Source organism: Eublepharis macularius, chromosome 12, assembly GCF_028583425.1.
Source record: "Eublepharis macularius isolate TG4126 chromosome 12, MPM_Emac_v1.0, whole genome shotgun sequence".
NCBI lineage: Eukaryota > Metazoa > Chordata > Lepidosauria > Squamata > Eublepharidae > Eublepharis > Eublepharis macularius.
In genome coordinates, this window is record NC_072801.1 from 3,186,595 (window position 1) to 3,204,349 (window position 17,755).

The 17,755-nt window shown below is 47.2% G+C and overlaps 1 protein-coding gene across 1 annotated transcript in view; it reads left to right on the plus strand.

Annotated features, from left to right (window-relative positions):
* Positions 1-17,600, plus strand: part of LOC129338473 (uncharacterized) — a 49,417-nt gene extending 31,817 nt beyond the window's left edge. The window contains exons 26-39 of the mRNA XM_054992746.1: positions 351-559; positions 1,200-1,303; positions 2,061-2,179; positions 2,296-2,454; positions 3,606-3,814; positions 4,172-4,275; positions 4,579-4,697; positions 7,049-7,222; positions 8,213-8,415; positions 8,890-8,993; positions 10,604-10,722; positions 14,177-14,344; positions 14,976-15,148; positions 17,522-17,600. Of these exons, the coding sequence (XP_054848721.1) occupies positions 351-559; positions 1,200-1,303; positions 2,061-2,179; positions 2,296-2,454; positions 3,606-3,814; positions 4,172-4,275; positions 4,579-4,697; positions 7,049-7,222; positions 8,213-8,415; positions 8,890-8,993; positions 10,604-10,722; positions 14,177-14,344; positions 14,976-15,148; positions 17,522-17,600 (2,043 nt within the window). The remainder of the gene's footprint in view (positions 1-350; positions 560-1,199; positions 1,304-2,060; positions 2,180-2,295; positions 2,455-3,605; positions 3,815-4,171; positions 4,276-4,578; positions 4,698-7,048; positions 7,223-8,212; positions 8,416-8,889; positions 8,994-10,603; positions 10,723-14,176; positions 14,345-14,975; positions 15,149-17,521) is intronic.
* The last annotated feature ends 155 nt before the right edge of the window (positions 17,601-17,755 follow it).

The window sequence follows — 17,755 nt, forward strand, 5'->3', positions numbered from 1 at the left end:
GCACACCCCTTCAGTTGCAGACACTTGGGTCACGTTGGTGGGGAGGGGGGAGAAGGTAGGTTTGGAAATCTTTTGAAGAAAACAAGAAAACAAAATGTCTTTGCCAAGCCTTAACACTCAGCATTATGTCAAGAATCTTTTTTATACACCTGTGTGCCAGGTTGGCACCTTCTCAGATTGGCCCCTAACCAGGGCTTCTGGGAAAAGAGGTGGTGGAAAAGGAGTGGCCCTCGGAGAAAATGGTCACCAGCCATGTGACCATTTTCAAGAGGTTCTGGAACTCCGTTCCCCCGCATTCCTGCTGAAAAAAAGCCCTGCCCCTAACTGTCTCTACTCTTATCTGTTGGCAGCGTGGCATAATGTTCCTGGCAAACCTAGAGGTGAGGGATAGGATGTTCCATGCTGTCTTCAGCAAAGTATTGAGTTTGCTTACCACCGCTAGCATCTCCCAGTACAAAGACTGGTTCCAGGACAAGCTGAACTTGTGGCTGCCCAGCATCAACGCCTCCACCCTCGACAGTCTCCCCAGGACCATTCCATGTAGTGTCTTCAAAATCATGTGTGTATCTGATTGGTTCAATGCTTGCAAAGCAAAAGGGATGCAGCTGAGGAGAGGAAGAAGTGCAGAAGAGAACCAAGAATTTTTGGGGAGGAGAGGGAGCAAACAGGTGGACATCCAGGGGGTCTGGGGAATGCCAGTTTTTTGAGAAAGGGTTTGCTTATGAAAGCTCCACATTTGTGCTCTTTTCAGGCAGTCACATGGAACACATGAATTTGAGGGGGGGGGGTGGATTTGAGCACCATTGGCAGCCCCGCCACTGATGCACACTCAATAGATTGTGTGTATTAACCCTTCACACATTCAAATGATATGTTCATGGCTTCCCCCATGCAATCAGGAGCCCCGCTTTTTCCCAGAGGCCCCTGATTATGTATAGATCACAGCTGAATGCCTGGAACCGGGGGTAGGGGGAGCCTGCCATTGCAACCCAGACCCTGCCTCCTCTTGCACGCTCCCTAAATAGATGCCTAAAAAGGCTTGGAATGCTAAGGATTGATTTAAACCTGTTCAGGTGCGCCCCTGAAGCTTCTGTGTGGGTGTTGCTTGAGATGCCTCCTGCACAGAGTGCACACTGAGCGTCATGTGCAAAGGCTCCAATCCAATCCAAGGTTTTTTCTTCCTCTTTCTTCCCTCCTAGAATGGCTGGTTTGGATGGTGCCTTCCAGCGTATGTCCCTGAAAAGCCGTAATGATGTCTACGCCTTTGCCAAACACTATCTGGCCACCAAGACCTCTCAAGGAGGTATGGGTTGAAGTCCGCTTATCCTTTTTGTTAACCTCTGGAACAGTCTTCTGCGCAGAATGCCCATTTAAAACCTTTAAATTTAAATTTTAAAAAATGAATCTGTCCGCTTATTGCAACCAACATGTGGCAAAGCGTGGTGTAGTGGTGAGAGTGTTGGACTAGAGTGTGGGAGACCCAGGTTAGAATCCTCATCCTGCCGTGGAAGCTCCCTGGGTGACCTTGGGCCAGTCACATACTTTCAGCCTAACCTGCCTCACAGGGTTGTTGTGAGGATGAAATGGAGAAGAGGAGAACGGTATAAGCTGGTTTAGGTCCCCCTTGTTGGGTAACTCTGACTGCTACCAAACAAAATATAACTATTTCTAATACCTATCGGGGAGAGAGGCAGGGGATAAATGAAGGAAGAAATGAAACAATAACGCTATTCTTGGCTGCCTGAGTGCAGACTACAACACACAAAACACTCCCTGCTCATAGAAATCTATCATGTCAGGGAGAAGGTTGTATCTAATTTTCCATGTGCTGTGAATGTAACAAAAGGAATAGGGGACAGTCTCGTGTTACTACCTCAGCTGCAGTCTGAAGCGGGTAAATTATAGGAGAACTTTATCTCTGTCAGAGGGGGAGCTTTTATGGTTTTTCTTTTATGGCTTTCATCATTATCACCAGAGCTAGCAGAGGCGTAGCCCACTTTCTAAGCCAAAGCACAGTAGGCACAGAGAGGACCTCTTCAGCACCTCTTTCCTTTGTTCAGGTGATCCTTGCACTGAGAACACCCCGGGAAGCTTAGGCTGGTTACGCTCCAACCTTGGATCCTTCAGCTCCTTGGCCAGTTACAAAGACCTGATTGACATCTCTGCAGAGTTCCGTGCGGTAAGAAACCAGGCTGGATGGGTGTGGTGCCTTGTTCGCGTGGCTTGGCTAACTGTCTGTGGCCGCCAGCTTGGCTTCTCACGGTGAAGGAGTTGAGAACCATTTTTGTTCCACAGATGGATGCCAGGGAGGGTCTCACACCAGCACAGTTGGCAGACTACACACTGGCCAGCGATGTCTTGCGGGACAGGGAGAAAGCTGGAAAGATCCTTGGCTCCCTCTCGGCAAACAATATCGGAGAGTTCATGGATGCCTTTAATGCTGGTGCCAAGCAGGTCTGCAGTGTTCCTTAATCCCTCCCCCTTCTCCTTACCTTTCTTGACCGTCTCCTATGATTCCCTACTTACATTGGACTGGCCACACTTTAAATGGTGGTGGGGTGGACTTTTCTGTGTTTCTGATGTCTGTCTACCATGATTCTGGAGGCATGCAGGAAAAGGTCTCAAAGTGGACCTCTGAGATTCTCTGTTCCCTGAGAATCTCGGCTCTCATTCAAAAAAATGCACAACAAAGTTGCTAATCCACTGTGCTTGAAAGTACATGAAGAAGCATCAGAAACGGAAGAGGAACAGTAAAGGAGGATTTCCGGGAGTCAATGGGGTTAGTGAATTCAGCGCTCTAAATAGTTCTCTCCATAGGATAAAGCATAAGACATTATGAATCAGAGACCAAATACAGCATAAGTTGTGCAGAGAAAGAGGATTGTGCTCCCTGGCTATATTGGCATAATTTATAGCTGTTGCAGAATCTAGTTTTTCCAGATACAGAACTGCAAGGGTTTTTTTCAGCACTGAGAGAGGCACAGCTCAGGGCCAAGCTAGAAGTGGCAAATGACACTTGAATGGCAAGTGAACAGACTCACGTGTATTCCTTCCTGTTCACTTGCACTCCACTCGTCACTTCTAGCTTGGCCCTCAGAGCCCAGTCTGTGCTGGTGTTCTCATGTATGCAAAAAAAAAAGGCAGGTGTGGCGCCCTTGCTGCCTGCACATGTACACTAGCATCGGGTGCTTCCAGAAAGCAGGGAAGAACTTCTGTAGAGGCTCACCCCCATCAGAGGGTCCCAAGTCATGGATCTGAAGCAACTAGTCTACCATGAGCGACAGTGGCTCTCTAGCACCTCCGGCAGAGCCCTTTGCCAGCTCCGCTAACCAAAATCTTTGAAAAGTGAGATTCCAGGGATCAAATCTGGGAACTCCTGTACTCGACGGGGACTTTGTCACCTATCTAGGCTATCCCCCTCCACCTCTTTGCCATTCCTTTCCTGCCTGAAAGTTACCCTTCAGATGTAAAGGGTTAAATCCTCCGGTCCCATGCTCCCTGCTGTTTTCTCAAGGTCAGGGCAACGCACCCTATTTCTCTGGCACCTGCACATCAGTGGCCTCCTCGCGAGGAATATTCTAACGCTGGCATTTCTGGCTTTGCAGAAGCAGCTCTCCCAACTGCCCCACCAGGAGACCAGGAGATTCATCCTGGGCGAGATCTTCTGCCACTTGAGCAGCCTGTTCCCACTCTTCGCCACCAAGGACTACACAGTCTGGTTTGGGGAAAGGCTGTACCTCTTCCTGAGTAGTCTGGACACCCAGAACCTCGGCTTCATTCCCAGTGACGTGTCATGTGATGCCCTTGCGACCATGTAGGTGCCAACTCCATGCCCATCCCACTGCTTCCTGGTTGTTTCCCAGGACCAGGGCTTTTTTTCTGGGGAAAGAGGTGGTGGAACACAGTGGGTTGCCCTTGGAGAAAACGGTCACATGGCTGGTGGCCCCGCCCCCTGATCTCCAGACAGAGGGGAGTTGAGATTGCCCTACGCGCCGCCCAGCGGCGCGTAGGGCAATCTCAACTCCCCTCTGTCTGGAGATCAGGGGGCGGGGCCACCAGCCATGTGACCATTTTCAAGAGGTTCCGGAACTCCGTTCCACTACGTTCCCACTGAAAAAAAGCCCTGCCCAGGACCAGTTACTTTAATTACTCTACTTCTGTTCTCTCACAGAATGGATGCGTTGACTGACCATCATGTCAACAACACGTTTGAAAATCCAGGCAACGTAGCGTCTTTCATAAAGAGAGTTCTTCACTCCCAACTGCAGAATTCAGGTAACTTAGGCCAACCCCCCAGCCCCAGCCCCGCACCACCTTTTGGAACACAAGTTGCATTTGGTTGAAAGATAAGATGCAGTGATTCTGTCATGACTGCTGATGTATTTCCTGGCACCCCATTGATTCTTTTCCAAAGCAAAGAGTTAATATTTCTTCCACTTCCACTTTATAGTCTACATTCAATGTTTTGTTTTTCTGATGTTTTAATTTGTAAGCTTTCTAGGGCAGGTTCCCTGGAGAATAAAAAATTGCTGAAATAAATATTCTAATTAGTTTCTAATTGTTCCATTTTTGACACAGGTTCTGCTTGTACTGTTGGTGCTTCCACCGACAGACAGTGGCTGACAAGGTTTTTTGGGCCATTTGCTGCTTTCTGTTCATACTCCGATTTTGTGGAGCTGAAGAGTGACTTCCGTGGGGTAAATGCTTAATCATAAAAGTAGCCTGGGGTTAGCTCTATGCTCAGAGTGGGCAGAATTCTGCTGTGTTTTTAAAAAAATTATGCTGGTAGGTTTTAAGAGTGAATACTGGGAGTCCCTGCACAGTTAAGGCATGGGTGATCTCAAGTCTACATTTTAAATAAGAAATAAGAGCCTTCTTGGGTCAGAACAAGGCCCATCAAATCCAGCATTTGTTTCAAGAAGCCCAACAACCAGGAAGCATGAAGTGTCCTCACAAGTCCTGGGCTAGTGGTCCATAATGTACTGCTGCTGGACATTTGGCCCATGTCTGTACATTTGGCGGAATCTTTAGGGGACTGCTTTGCTGCCCCTTGACCAGCTGGTATCCCTGGGAGGTTGACTTCAGAAGAGGAGTCACACTGGCCAGTGGATTGTCTAAACCAGTACCCGGTTTCATACACTGGACAATCAGTGGCTCCTAGAGAAGCCTACAAACGGGACACGAAGCCTCTGTAGTTCCTCATCAGTTACTTGTATTCAGAGCTACTGAGGTGGATCCTACGCCTATCCTACTAATTCCCAAAGGAAAGTTTGAAGCCTCCTTCCAGCCATAGAGCCTTCCTCCAACTCAAGCGGCAACTTCATCTGAGGAAGAACCAAGCCAGAGCCAGGTTCCTTAGGCCACAGAATCCCTCCTTGGAGGATGGTTGGATCTACCCACACCTTTTTTTCAGCTGGAACGTGATGGAACGGAGTTCCGGCACCTCTTGAAAATGGTCACATGGCCGGTGGCCCCGCCCCCTGATCTCCAGACAGAGGGGAGTTGAGATTGCCCTCCACGCCGAATGGCGCGGAGGGCGATCTCAACTCCCCTCTTTCTGGAGATCAGGGGCGGGGCCACCGGCCATGTGACCATTTTCGCTGAGGGCGATTTAAACTTTTAAAAACTCCCCCCTTGTTCCAGCTGACCCAAAGTGAAAAGCCCTGGATCCACCCCATTAATTTAATAGTCATGGCTAATAGCCATTAATGCACCTCTCCTGCATGAATTATCCTAATCCCTTTTCAAAGCTGTTCACTACGTTTTTACTTAGCTGTGGGTGGGTACCACAGAGATATTTTTTTTCCTCCTTCAAAGGCCAGCGGGACCCATGCATCCAGCAGTTCAGTATCGTTCGTATCTGTCATACCATCCATGTCAGCAAAGAGATTTGTATAGAGCTCTCTGTGGGAGTTTCATCATCTTCTGATTGTGTCCTGTCTCCTCTCCCCACATTAATTTAAGGAAAAAAGGTGGCAACAGATGTTGGAATAATCTCTTGGGAGTAACAACCACACTGCCTTTTTCATGCTATGGTGGTGACGAGACCCCTCACAAGCCTTTAACACTCCTGCCACCCGGGCAGGTAAAGGCCAGGAGTCCACTGCCACATGCCACCTGTCTATCCTCTACTAAAGCAGGCAGCGAGCCCTGGGCCGAATCCTCATAAGGCCCCCTTTCAGAGGCTCCACCAGACAGGCAGCCCCTTCCCTGTCTTTGCCTCCGCTCACCCAGCTATGCCCGGGGCTGTTGGGGAAAGGGAACGTAGAGGTTATTTCCCCTATAAACACGGCCACCATTTACTTCACTAGGCCCATTTAATGTGGCCAGAGCATTTGAAGTCTGTGTGTGAGATGTTTTCCCTCAGCCCGTGACTCCAAGACAGCCAGGGTTGAAACAAAACAAGAACAAACTTTATTTACAAGGTGGAACATAGGGGTGAGCGGCTCTTAAACTAATAAACAGAAAATGTTTCCAGGTATCAGAACAGGCTTGTGATTGGCTATCTCGCTCCTGCCTTCCCTCTAGGGTTGCCAGCTCCAAGTTGGGAAATTCCTGGAGATCTGGAATCTGGATCTCCAGAAGTGGGGTTTGGGGAGGGAAAAGACCTTGACATGACATAATTCCATAGAGTCCACCCCCCAAAGTAGCCATTTTCTCCAGGTGAACTGATCTCTGTGGCCCGGAGACCAGTTGTAATTCCGTGAGATCTCTTGCCACTACCTGGAGGCTGGCCACCCTACTTCCCTCAGCAGAGTCAAAACCCTCCTTCCGCAGCAGCTCCCAAGAGCCTCCTTTCCCTCCAACAGACACGAATTCTCCATGGCGCAGCATTCCGCCTGCTCCCATTAGCTGCCTCTCAAGAGAGGCGCAGCTGGGGCCAGTTCTGTCCACCACACATGACAACATGCAAGATCATATTCTAAAATTCACAATAAGCTCTAACTGGCTGTTAAGATACCAAAAACCACCAGGGGCACCGTTGTTTGAGTTTTTGAAGCTGTTTAGTTTCCCGTTTCTCAAATCTTGTTTTGTTTTTCTCATGCAGCAAGATTCCTTGGATCTCTTCTCAGCAAACACCCTGGCTCAGCTGTCCACACAAAGCCACACTATTTATAGCAGACGAGCCATGATGCGTGTTTATGAAGCCATCCAAGAAAAGAAAGACTCGTTCCAGTTTCTTGCTGCATACCTGGATGAATTCAACACCATTGCACTGAAGGTAAACCAACCTGTTTGGCAAACTTGGCTTCTCCATGGCTAATGACACTAGATATTTTATGAATTACCCAAGTTATGGGGTGGAGTTGCAGCCCATGGCGATGGGCGATTGACCAGAATGAGAACAGGATTTCCTTGGACATCACAATGCCCTTTCAGTTCTACAGAGGTCTTCAAGCAGGGACCAGATAGCAGTCCTTTGAGGGATGCCCTAACTTTGTATTTCCTGTATCTAGCAATGGGTGGACTAGATGGCCTGTAAGACCCCTTCCAGTTTGAGGACTCTTCTCTTTGAGGCATTTGGAAGAGACTGTAGGTTTTCAAGCTGTGTCTGAGGTCCCCTGAAAACTGATTGATGTTCTTTATCACTAAGGAAGAAGCTCCCTGAAATATAGTTTGGCCATCATTTTTATCAGCCTTCAAATCATAGAATCATAGGGTTGGAAGGTACCTCTAGGGTCATCTAGTCCAACCCCCTGCACAATGCAGAAAATTCTCAAATACCCCCCTCCCCCACTGACCCCTGCTTCATGCCCAGAAGATGGCGAAACACCTCCAGGATCGCTAGCCAAACCAGCCTGTGGAAAACCGGCACCTGACCCCAAGGTGGTGATTAACACCACCCTGGGCATGTAAGAAGGGCCACAAAAACCAAGCACTGATGCAACCCCGTCTGCCCTCCACATCGCAATCTGCCCAGGCTCACAGAATCAGCATTGCTGTCAGATGGCCATCTAGCCTCCGCTTAAAAACCTCTTCAATCTTCTCCTACAATTTAGAGGCGCAAGAGAGTGTTATGGGGAGTTTGAATGTTGTAGTGGTTAAGCTGAGGGAATAGGACCTGTGTTCCAATCCCCCCACTGTCTGACCTGGGGTTGTTGGGAGACCAGTTTTATGTTATGATGATCTTTGTGGTTGCACCCCCACCCCCATTTCCCCTCAAGATGGAAACAACTCATGCTAAGTTGCTGATTTCTGGGTCTTCCCGCAGAATCACGGTTTGCTGAGCAACCCCAAAGTGCAACACACTATGCTGATGCTTACAGCAAACATGCTCTTCCCCCAAATCGACGCAGTTCTCCCAGAGGAGGCAGCCGCTTGGTTCCAGAAACTTGGCCTCCTGCTCCCGGGCATCAACGGAACTATGCTGGACCTGCTGCCCCACACCATGCCGTGCCCTTATTACCACATCATGTAAGTACGCAGGCAATCGTTTCTGCTTCAGAATCTTTTGCAGCCTTTTGGCAATGCTGGATCTACCAAGTTTCACTCTGGGCATGCACGCTCATGCACGGCGACAGGCCAGTGGTGGTGTGTTCCTGCCTTCCTGCGGCATCAGATCGGATTTCCGAGAAAGGATTCTGCAAAGCCCAAAGACCTTCCCCTGTTGCTGCCCCTCATATCTGAGGCATATACTGCCCCCAGAATTTCCATTTAGCTCTCATGCTCAAAAGCCATTGATAGGACAATGTATCATGCGTGTCTGGCATAAGGATTGCTGTTAGAATGTGTGAAGTCAGAAGTGCGAGTGTATTTTGTGTGTGCAAAAGTAGGGAACAAGCATTAGAGGATGCAACCAAACTGCCCACCTAATGGGACTGGGCACTGCCCACATGCCAAAAATAGGCAGTTTGGGCTAATAATGTGCCTGTGGGTTTTTCTTTGTAGTGTGAAAGCTCTCGGTGATGCCTATTCAAAACTCTCCACCAGAAAGAGGCAGGAGGTGTATAGATTTCAGAAGGCTTACTTGGCCGCACAATTTGCAGACTCAGGTGAGATGCTGATGTGGGTGGGTCTTGGAAAAACTTGTACTGGCGCAGAATCCCAAAGGGCTCTCAAGTGGCTCCCTGTCAAGATCAGGCCTCTACCCAGGGCCTTGCCCAGGGATTTTGGCTCTCAGGCAAAGCACTCTTGAGTCCCCCTCTCTTCTCTCCACTCTTCTTCTTTCTCACCCTTCAGACAACAGCTTTGTCCGATTCCCATTCTTCTTTCATACTTGGCAACAAACCTCAGCAAATTTTCCAAGATTTTTGCAAGAGTCTGCTTGGGAGAGCTCCATTGCCATTTTCCTACTTAGGAACAGGGCTTTTTTTCAGCTGCAATGCGGTGGAACGGAGTTCCGGCACCTCTTGAAAATGGTCACATGGCTGGTGGCCCCGCCCCCTGATCTCCAGACAGAGGGGAGTTGCAATCTAAACTCCCCTCTGTCACTGGCCATGTGACCATTTTCGCCGAGGGCAATTTAAACTTTTAAAAATTCCCCCCTTGTTCTAGCTGACCCAAAGTGAGATCATTGTGCGGTCTTGAGTTCCACCACTGAGTTCCACCACCTCTTTTCCCAGAAAAAAAAGCCCTGACCAATGCTATTCCCCAGCTGTCTGTCACATGGGAATAATAGCAGCCTGCCCTTACAGGGTGGGTGGGTGCAGGAAAGACTCTTATCAAAAATACAAAGTAAATAGAATTTTTCTTTCTAGATAAAGAATGGAAGCAACTTTGCTCCAGGTTCGGTCTTCATTCATCTCCCCTTCTGCTCCATTTTGTTTCAGCTAACTCTTTCCCAGACATATTAATTTTGTTCTCCATACCCAAGAGAAGTAGAAGTTTCATTTAAAGCTGAAATTTTTAAAAAATTCTCATGAATAAATGGAACCTCTGCATCCAAAGGCCATTGTATTTCTGCACACCAGTGCCAGAGGGCAATAGAGGAGGCGGCCTTCATGGGGCACCTGTTTGGTCACCGTGTTAAACAGGATGCTGAAGTAGATGGTCTCATCTAGAATGCATAGTGCGATCCTTATGATCCTTGGAGCTTTTCGTGCTCCGCAAGAATGAGCCGGGCCACCTCTCCTGGGACCCTTTCCGGCTCAGAGATACAGTCGTCTTCTGACGTTATTTATGCTGACTGCAGTCCCGAACTCCCGAGCTCAAGCGATCCGCCGGCCTCAGCCTCCCGTGGTTAGACTGGGATTACAGGTGCGTGCCACCGTGCCCAGCTGTGAGCTCGGGAGTTCGGGACTGCAGTCAGCATAAATAACGTCAGAAGACGACTGTATCTCTGAGCCTGAAAGGGTCCAGGAGAGGTGACCTGGCTCATTCTTGCCGAGCATGAAAAGCTCCAAGGATCATAAGGATCGCACTGTGAATTCTCATCTAGAATGGACACTCTCCTATTTTTAAATTTTAAAATGTTCTCATAGCCTAAGGGCAGATGGGTCATTTGGTGGGAAGAGAATCCTGGAATCCACATTATTGTACCATCAGTCAACTGTTAGGAGGTTTGATAGGTGGAGATGTATACGCGGGGGGGGGGGGTGGGGGGGTGGACAGAGGAGGGTACAGGCTTCCTTTACCGGCTCTCCTTTACGCCTCTCCTTTGCAGGGTCAGCTTGTGACAGTGGAAACGCTGGGGTCCGAGGCTGGCTGATGGAGAATTTGGGAGACTTTTGCTCAGTGGCTAAACTAACCGAACTGCAAGCTTTTTACCCAGGTCTCAACGAAGTGAGTTTTTCTTCTCAGTGCAGTTGAGTGTAACGCTCCGACAGCAGCTTTCCTCTACGGCTTTTATGCCCTTCACTCTCTTATTTGTTCTTGAGAGTTTAGATGACATTTTTCTCATATCATTCATTGCATTTCATGCTTTCCTGGATATGGCCCATTTTTTAAAAAATGATGGTTTCTGCTCATGTTTGTTACTTTCTATAGGGACAGGCATAGTGCTGTTTTCGCAGCTGGTTTGGAGGTACGGTTTTGAATGTGGGTGCACATGCAGTGAACCCCTTTTTCTCCTGCTCCTTGGGTTTCTTGCAGGAACTGCTTATCATTTCACTTACTATAAAAGGATTTCTCTGGAGTTCTGGCGGAGATGACATCAGTAAATTCTTGTCATGTCCACTACAGCTCTCAGAACCAGAACCTGCACTAGGATAGGGTGGACGCCTCCGAGCCTCCAGGGCAGTGCCTGACCTTTCCGTAGAACCTCAGCACTTTTGGAAGTGCCCCAATGGTACATTTGCCCCAGTGATATATTTGACATAGTGATCATACAGTGAGTATTCAACACTGCTGGCTCCAGTATAACTTTTTATCATTTCTCACTGCTTCTTGTCACTTGAAGCTAGCCAAGGAAAAAATTGGGAGTTCTTCCCAGTAAGTCAGGTCGCTTTGTACAGCTTGCAATCCGGAAAGCAGGGTGGCTCCTTGTCTGAGAAAAGGATTGGGTTCTTCAGCTTTTCTGTTTTTCCTTTCCTAAGGTTTTTTTCATCGCTCCAGATTTCAGCTTGTTTTAGAAACTAAATAGCAAAACAAAACAGCCCTCTGCTTGTTTTCAGTTGGCACAGCACACAAAGCAACCAAATTATCTTCTACCAGTATTCAAAGTTTAATTTAATCAGTAGCAATTGGCGGGGGGGTGGGGGGCACAGATTTCTTCTACAGCAATATGTTTGCATGACAAAGCAAGGCTGCTTTGAAAATCTGCTCAGCCTCATTCTTTTTTTAAAAAACAATTTTGAAATGAAAATGTTCAGATTTTGAAGGCCGAGATGCCTGTCTAACCAAACTGAGAAATAGCAAACACTAGCTAACCCATCTGGGTCTAAAGCAAGTGCAAATGTGCTCACCAGGATCAATGAGAAGGGGTGACCTGTGGATTCTACCCCAATTGTCGTATTTATTTAGGAGGCTTTCCTGTGTCATCTTAAGCACTATGTTTTCCTTAAATATTTAAAAAAACAGCAGTTCTGTTGCCAGCAACTATATGCTGCCCAAAATAAAGTTTGGGTGCTTTTCTGTAAACCATTGTTTTGTTTTGTACTCTCCACTTTTAAACTCTGTGACTGTGTTGATCTGTTCATAAATAAAATGAGCCCAGGCATGCCTCTTGGTGGTGTTTTTCTTTTCTTTTAAAAACACAAAATTTAATTGCTACTGGTTGAATTAAACAGTCCCACATCCTTCCGCCTGCTCAAATTATTTGGGGAACATGAACACTTTCTTCAAAAGGAACAAACTACTGGAAATATATGATGATGATGATGATGATGATGATGATGATGATGATGATGAGTATATGGCGTGGCTAGGAAAGAGCTCCTGTCCTCTCTCTCACATATTTGAACTTCAGTCCAACACACAATCAGTGGTAGATTTCAGTGGACATGTATGCATGTTTCATTTTCTGCCCAGGGACGACTCCTTGAGGTCAGTGACCACAGAAGGAGGCTGAAGCACAGCTGCTGACTGAGCCAAAGTTGGAGTCCAGGTTCAATGCAATTTATACCATGCCCAGTCAATCCAGAAATGCCAGCCTGGCTGCCAATCACAGAGACTATATAGACTCCTGTTCCAACCTCCTGTGCCCAGGCAGTGCTCTTAGGCAGAAGCACAGACAGAAGAGAGCCATGCTAACCCAATATCTTTCACCTTGACCACTGTCTGCTTTTCTGGACCAAATGTGCTAAATGGACAAATTGGGCTTTTTTTCTGCAAAGAGGTGGTGGAACTCAGTGGGTTGGCAGCACACAGGGCGACTCCTGTTAGGAGGTGGTGCCCCTGGTACCATATGTGTGCATGCTTTGCATGTGCATGCTACTGGGACTGCACGGTGATGTCACTTCCGAGAAGTGACATCATCGCGCAGGGCACTGCCACCCCTGGGAGTGCTCCCGCAAGGGGGGAGTTTAAATTGCCCTCCACACTGCTGGTGATCTAAACTCCTCCTTGCTCCTGCTGACTGGCACCAGTCAGCTGGATAGGGGGGGATTTTAAAGTTTAATGGTCACTGGCCACGTGACCATTTTCTAGAGGTGCCGGCATGCTGTTCTACCGTGTTCTGGCTGAAAAAAAGCCCTGGACAAACAGCTGTTTGAAATTGCTACCTTTTAGGATCGATGGTTGTGAGGGATGTGTGTGTGATTCATATACAAAGTTGCTTGCAGAATGTCCTTCTCTGGGAATGTGAACCTTCTACTTTGCCGGGCCAAATAATCATTTTGTGGGCAAGGTAGAGGCTTGTTCCAGACAGCAGCCACGTGGATTCGCAGTACAGCCCAGTGGGATGAATGCCGGCCAGCAGTCTGCAAACCTTCCTCTTCCCTTGGTCTCGGTTTCCTGTCTTGCAAAACTATACTGTAACAGGAACACGTTCACAGCTGGAAACATGCCTGACATTCGGAATGTAAAGCCAGTGTCCGTAGCAAGGAACAGACATGCACATATAAACCAGCCTTATTTTTCAGTAGATAAGACTAGATAGAAATGTTTTAAATAAATAAATATTAGGACAACAAGAGGCAAGTCTGAATGATACTAAAACAAAATCAAAGACCGGTGGCACCTGAACGACTAACAACATTTATTCCCTTACGAGCATTCACAAGACAGAGCTCACTTCTTCAGATGAACAATACTAACCCTTCTAAACATACAACAGACTAATGTAGAGAGTGTGTGTGATCTTTTAAAAAATCTCTATACCAGTGTTCAATGAGCAGGATAAGAGGTATCAATGCTTTTCAAAGTATTTCCTAATGAGGCAGCACCTTGACATTTGCTCGAAAAATCTAACACGGGGACATTCATACAACTTCTTATCAAAATGAGCAACTTGGCAAGTTTAAGATGACATTTGGCACATCCATTCTAAGGGAAACTGATTCCTAGATCACTCTCAAAACTGAACCACCTGTGCCCAGAGTCTTCCAGCATGCAGTGTGGCAGAGGTCTACGAGCACAACAAATCATGGTTAGCGTGACATTTGGTGAATGGCACCTGAAGGGGGCATACCTATATCATTTGACCTGAAAAGTCCCATTCACACATGCAAATGACTTACGTTGGTCTCATCCACTGCAAGTCCCCATCCCTCATCTTCTAGTACCTCACTATGGCAATGGTTTTGCAGAGGAGCCAGGCTCAGGAAATGATGCTCCCCTCCCCCCCCTTCGCCTGCAGATAGACAACCCTGCAGGACTCAGACCTATGCAAGCAGCTGATTTCACACTCCTTGGCCCAATGTGCAACTCCGCCCTTGCCAGCATGGCTGTTGGGCTGATGAAGACCTTTGAAAACTACCAGTCTCTTCATGAATACCTGTACAGGCTTCAAAGTGTGCATTGCCAGGTAAGTTCAGCGCGTGGCGTTCTGGATTCCAGCCCACTTAGCAAGGTTCTACACTCTTCCCCTACCTGCACTCCTCCAGAAAACAGGAGGCTTGTTGTGATCAGGATATGTGGGACCAAAAGATCCAATACCGCCTCGTTATGACCACGAACTTTGCCACCTCGTGGCTTCTGATGTCTTGTGTGTTGGGGGCAGCATTAGATCTAGGGTGGGGCAGTAAGGAGCGCATCATATGCAACCTGGCCTGGAGTGCAAAGATCTGTCTGCTGTGTATGTTTGTGTGTGAAATGTCTGGCCTGTGACACTGAACAGCCAATAGAATAGTTTGCACAATTACAGAGCTAGAATTTGGAGTTTTAGCAGCAGACTCTAAAGAGTCCACAACTAGCCCCCAGGATAGGATTGGGCCACAGGAACAGAACCAGGAGCCTGGCTTGGGCACAAAAATGACTAGTTATACCTGTTGCCTTCATCAGCAATCTCCATGCATTGATCTGATGCTCTGAGTAAGTCTCTTGTGAACACAACTTATTTCATTACATTTTCTTCTTTGTAGGCCTCAAGGCCTGCAGCAGGTATTTCTGCCTGTAAGGGACTTTCTCCGTTGGCCTCTCTCATCCCTGAAATTCAGCACGAGTTCTTCAGCAATGTCCTTTCCTTCCTCAAGAAACGAGGAAGCTCGATGGACACATCTCAGTGGGCGGACATTGCCCAGTTTTTGCTCTCGGACTTGGTGCTGGCTCTGAACACATCTCGCCATTCCCAACCAGCCTCCAATGGAACCTGCGAAACCTTCCAAGCTATGTAAGCCCACCTAGCCAGATCATTAACTGGCCAAAGGGGAAAATCTGCTGTTCGTTGTGTGCAGGTTAAATGTAACTTATAAATTAGGCCAGATTAAACATTATGGTAAAAATGCTGGTACTGTGAAGGGGAGAAAGGGAAATAGAAGTGGTAGCTAGGTAACTGGGAGGGAGGTGTGGCTGGATGAGAGGTAGGGAGACAAACAAAAGCACCCCAAGACATGGAGCAGCCCTTGCAAAGGTTATGACACCAAGCAAAAAGGGCAGGAGATAAACAAAGAGAGCTGAATGTGGTATGAGTGGCATCCAGGGCTTTTTTTTCAGCGGGAACGCAGTGGAACGGAGTTCTGGAACCTCTTGAAAATGGTCACATGGCCGGTGGCCCCGCCCCCTGATCTCCAGACAGAGGGGAGTTGAGATTGCTCTCCGCGCCGCTAGAGCGGCGCGGAGGGCCATCTCAACTTCCCTCTGTCTGGAGATCAGGGGGCGGGGCCACCGGCCATGTGACCATTTTCAAGAGGTTCCAGAACTCCGTTACACCACGTTCCCGCTGAAAAAAAAGCCCTGTTAACCATCTGTTCCCAAATCGTCTTCATTTTGATTTCCAGAATGGAGGAGATCATCGCTCATCACCTGAGTTCCTCCCAATGGCAGGAAGAACTCCCAGGGATCTTCAGAATTTGCTGCCTGGCCACTCAACAACCCAAACCCACAGGTGACTTTGGTATTATAGTAGAATACATACAGAAGATAATTTAAATTTGGGATAGGAGAGGTATAGATTTTCTGGTGTAAGAAGATTCTACAGATCTGTTTCAGAAAAAGAAAAAAAATGCTGAGTTTAAATAGGATTGGCATCTTTAAAAGGAAGAGAGTGGTGGGGGGGACACATAAAGAGGAAATTGTGATCCATGATAATTAGACAGTAGATTTTTAGCCATTTGTTAAGAAAGCTTACAGTAGAATGAAACCCAATGTAACAAAACTTATTGAGGGAAGAATAGAGTTTATAATTAACTATAAGTAACAGATTAATTTCAGTGGAAAAAAAGCAAGAGTCTAGTAGCACCTATAAGACTAACAAAATTAGTGATAGGGTATGAGCTTTCGTGAGCCACAGCTCACTTACTACTAATTTTGTTAATCTTATAGGTGCTACTGGACTCTTGCTCTTTTCTACCGCTACAGACAAACATGGCTACTCATCTTGATTAATTTCAGTTAGGAATGTACAGATACCAACTTCTGAAAACAGTTTCTAGCAAATAAGTTCCGAATGTCACGTGCTATGTTCAAGACAATCTGGGTGTAGCTGGATTCAGATTTAAGCCCTTCCTCTAATCAAGCGCCAGTACACAAAACATTTCCCAGGGGAGGAAAATATTCTGGGAAAAGTTATTTTAGATACATATTCTTTTTTTGCATTTCCTGGTAAGCATCTGTATCTGTAACATAAGGCAGAGAAAGTGGGGATGGTTGCCTGTATAATGGTAGCTGATAATTGATTTTTTAAAAAACTTTTCATATAATTGTTTTCAGCGACAAGCCTTGGAAGCACAAAATACCCCCTTTCTGGAAACAGCAGAGGAAGACCTAGCAATCTGGAAAGTATCACAACTCATGGCCCTGGACACAGCACAACTGCTCGCAATCTTGATAGTACCACAGCTCACATCTCAGAAAGTGCCAAAACTCCCACGCAGGGAAGTGCCACAGCGCACGCCACAAGCTGTCTAGCCCTGCTTCATTCCATTCTCCTCCCTTGGGCTCTTATAACTGTTTCCTTCTAATCTAGCCCTTTTTTGCAAACAAATCTGAAAAAGTGCCAAAATACCGCGCACTGCTTGGCATCAGAAACAATGCTGGGCATCTACAAAGTGGCGTAGGACTGACAGAGTTTTTCAAACAGTTTGTTAATGTGAATACTAAATTCCTCTTTGATATTAAAGCAACACGATAACTGTGCATTCTGTCCTGGCATCTTGTGCACTGAAACATTCCGAGCTTTGATCATTTGACAAGTTATTGGCTTGGAACAAAACTGAACGGGCCCTTTCCTCAGAGACAGCAAATCCTGGTCCCCGGGCAAGAGAATTCAGCCCCTCCCTCACATGCTTTTCTGTGTATGTGGAGGTGGTGTGTGCACCCAAATGTAGGGCAGGGGAGGGAGAAAGTCTCATCCCCAGACAACTGTGGGAATAGGGTCTGTCCGCTTCTTTCCTCCCTCAATTTTTTCCTTGTGTTTCTATTTTTCTTGCTCTGACTCTGCCTTTCTCTTTTTTTCCCTCATTTTTCCAAGCCTTCAGGCTTCTTTCCCTTATTTTCCCTTCCCGTCTTTCGCTGTTCATTCTCATTTCTCCCTTTCTTCCTTTAGGTTCTCTTTCAGTTTCAAAGAGTCCCGGGGTGGCCGGGAAAACAATACGTGCAAATGTACAGTCTCTGAGGCTTCCTGAACTCTTGAAGGATTTGTCCAGCAAGGTTTTGGGAAGTTCTCCTGAGTGGAGCTGAGAGTCTCTCTACACTTCGGACACATGTTCTTCACATGTCGGGAGATGCAATATTAGCTGGGAATTGTAGTTTTAAATGACAGAGCCGGTGGAGATCGATC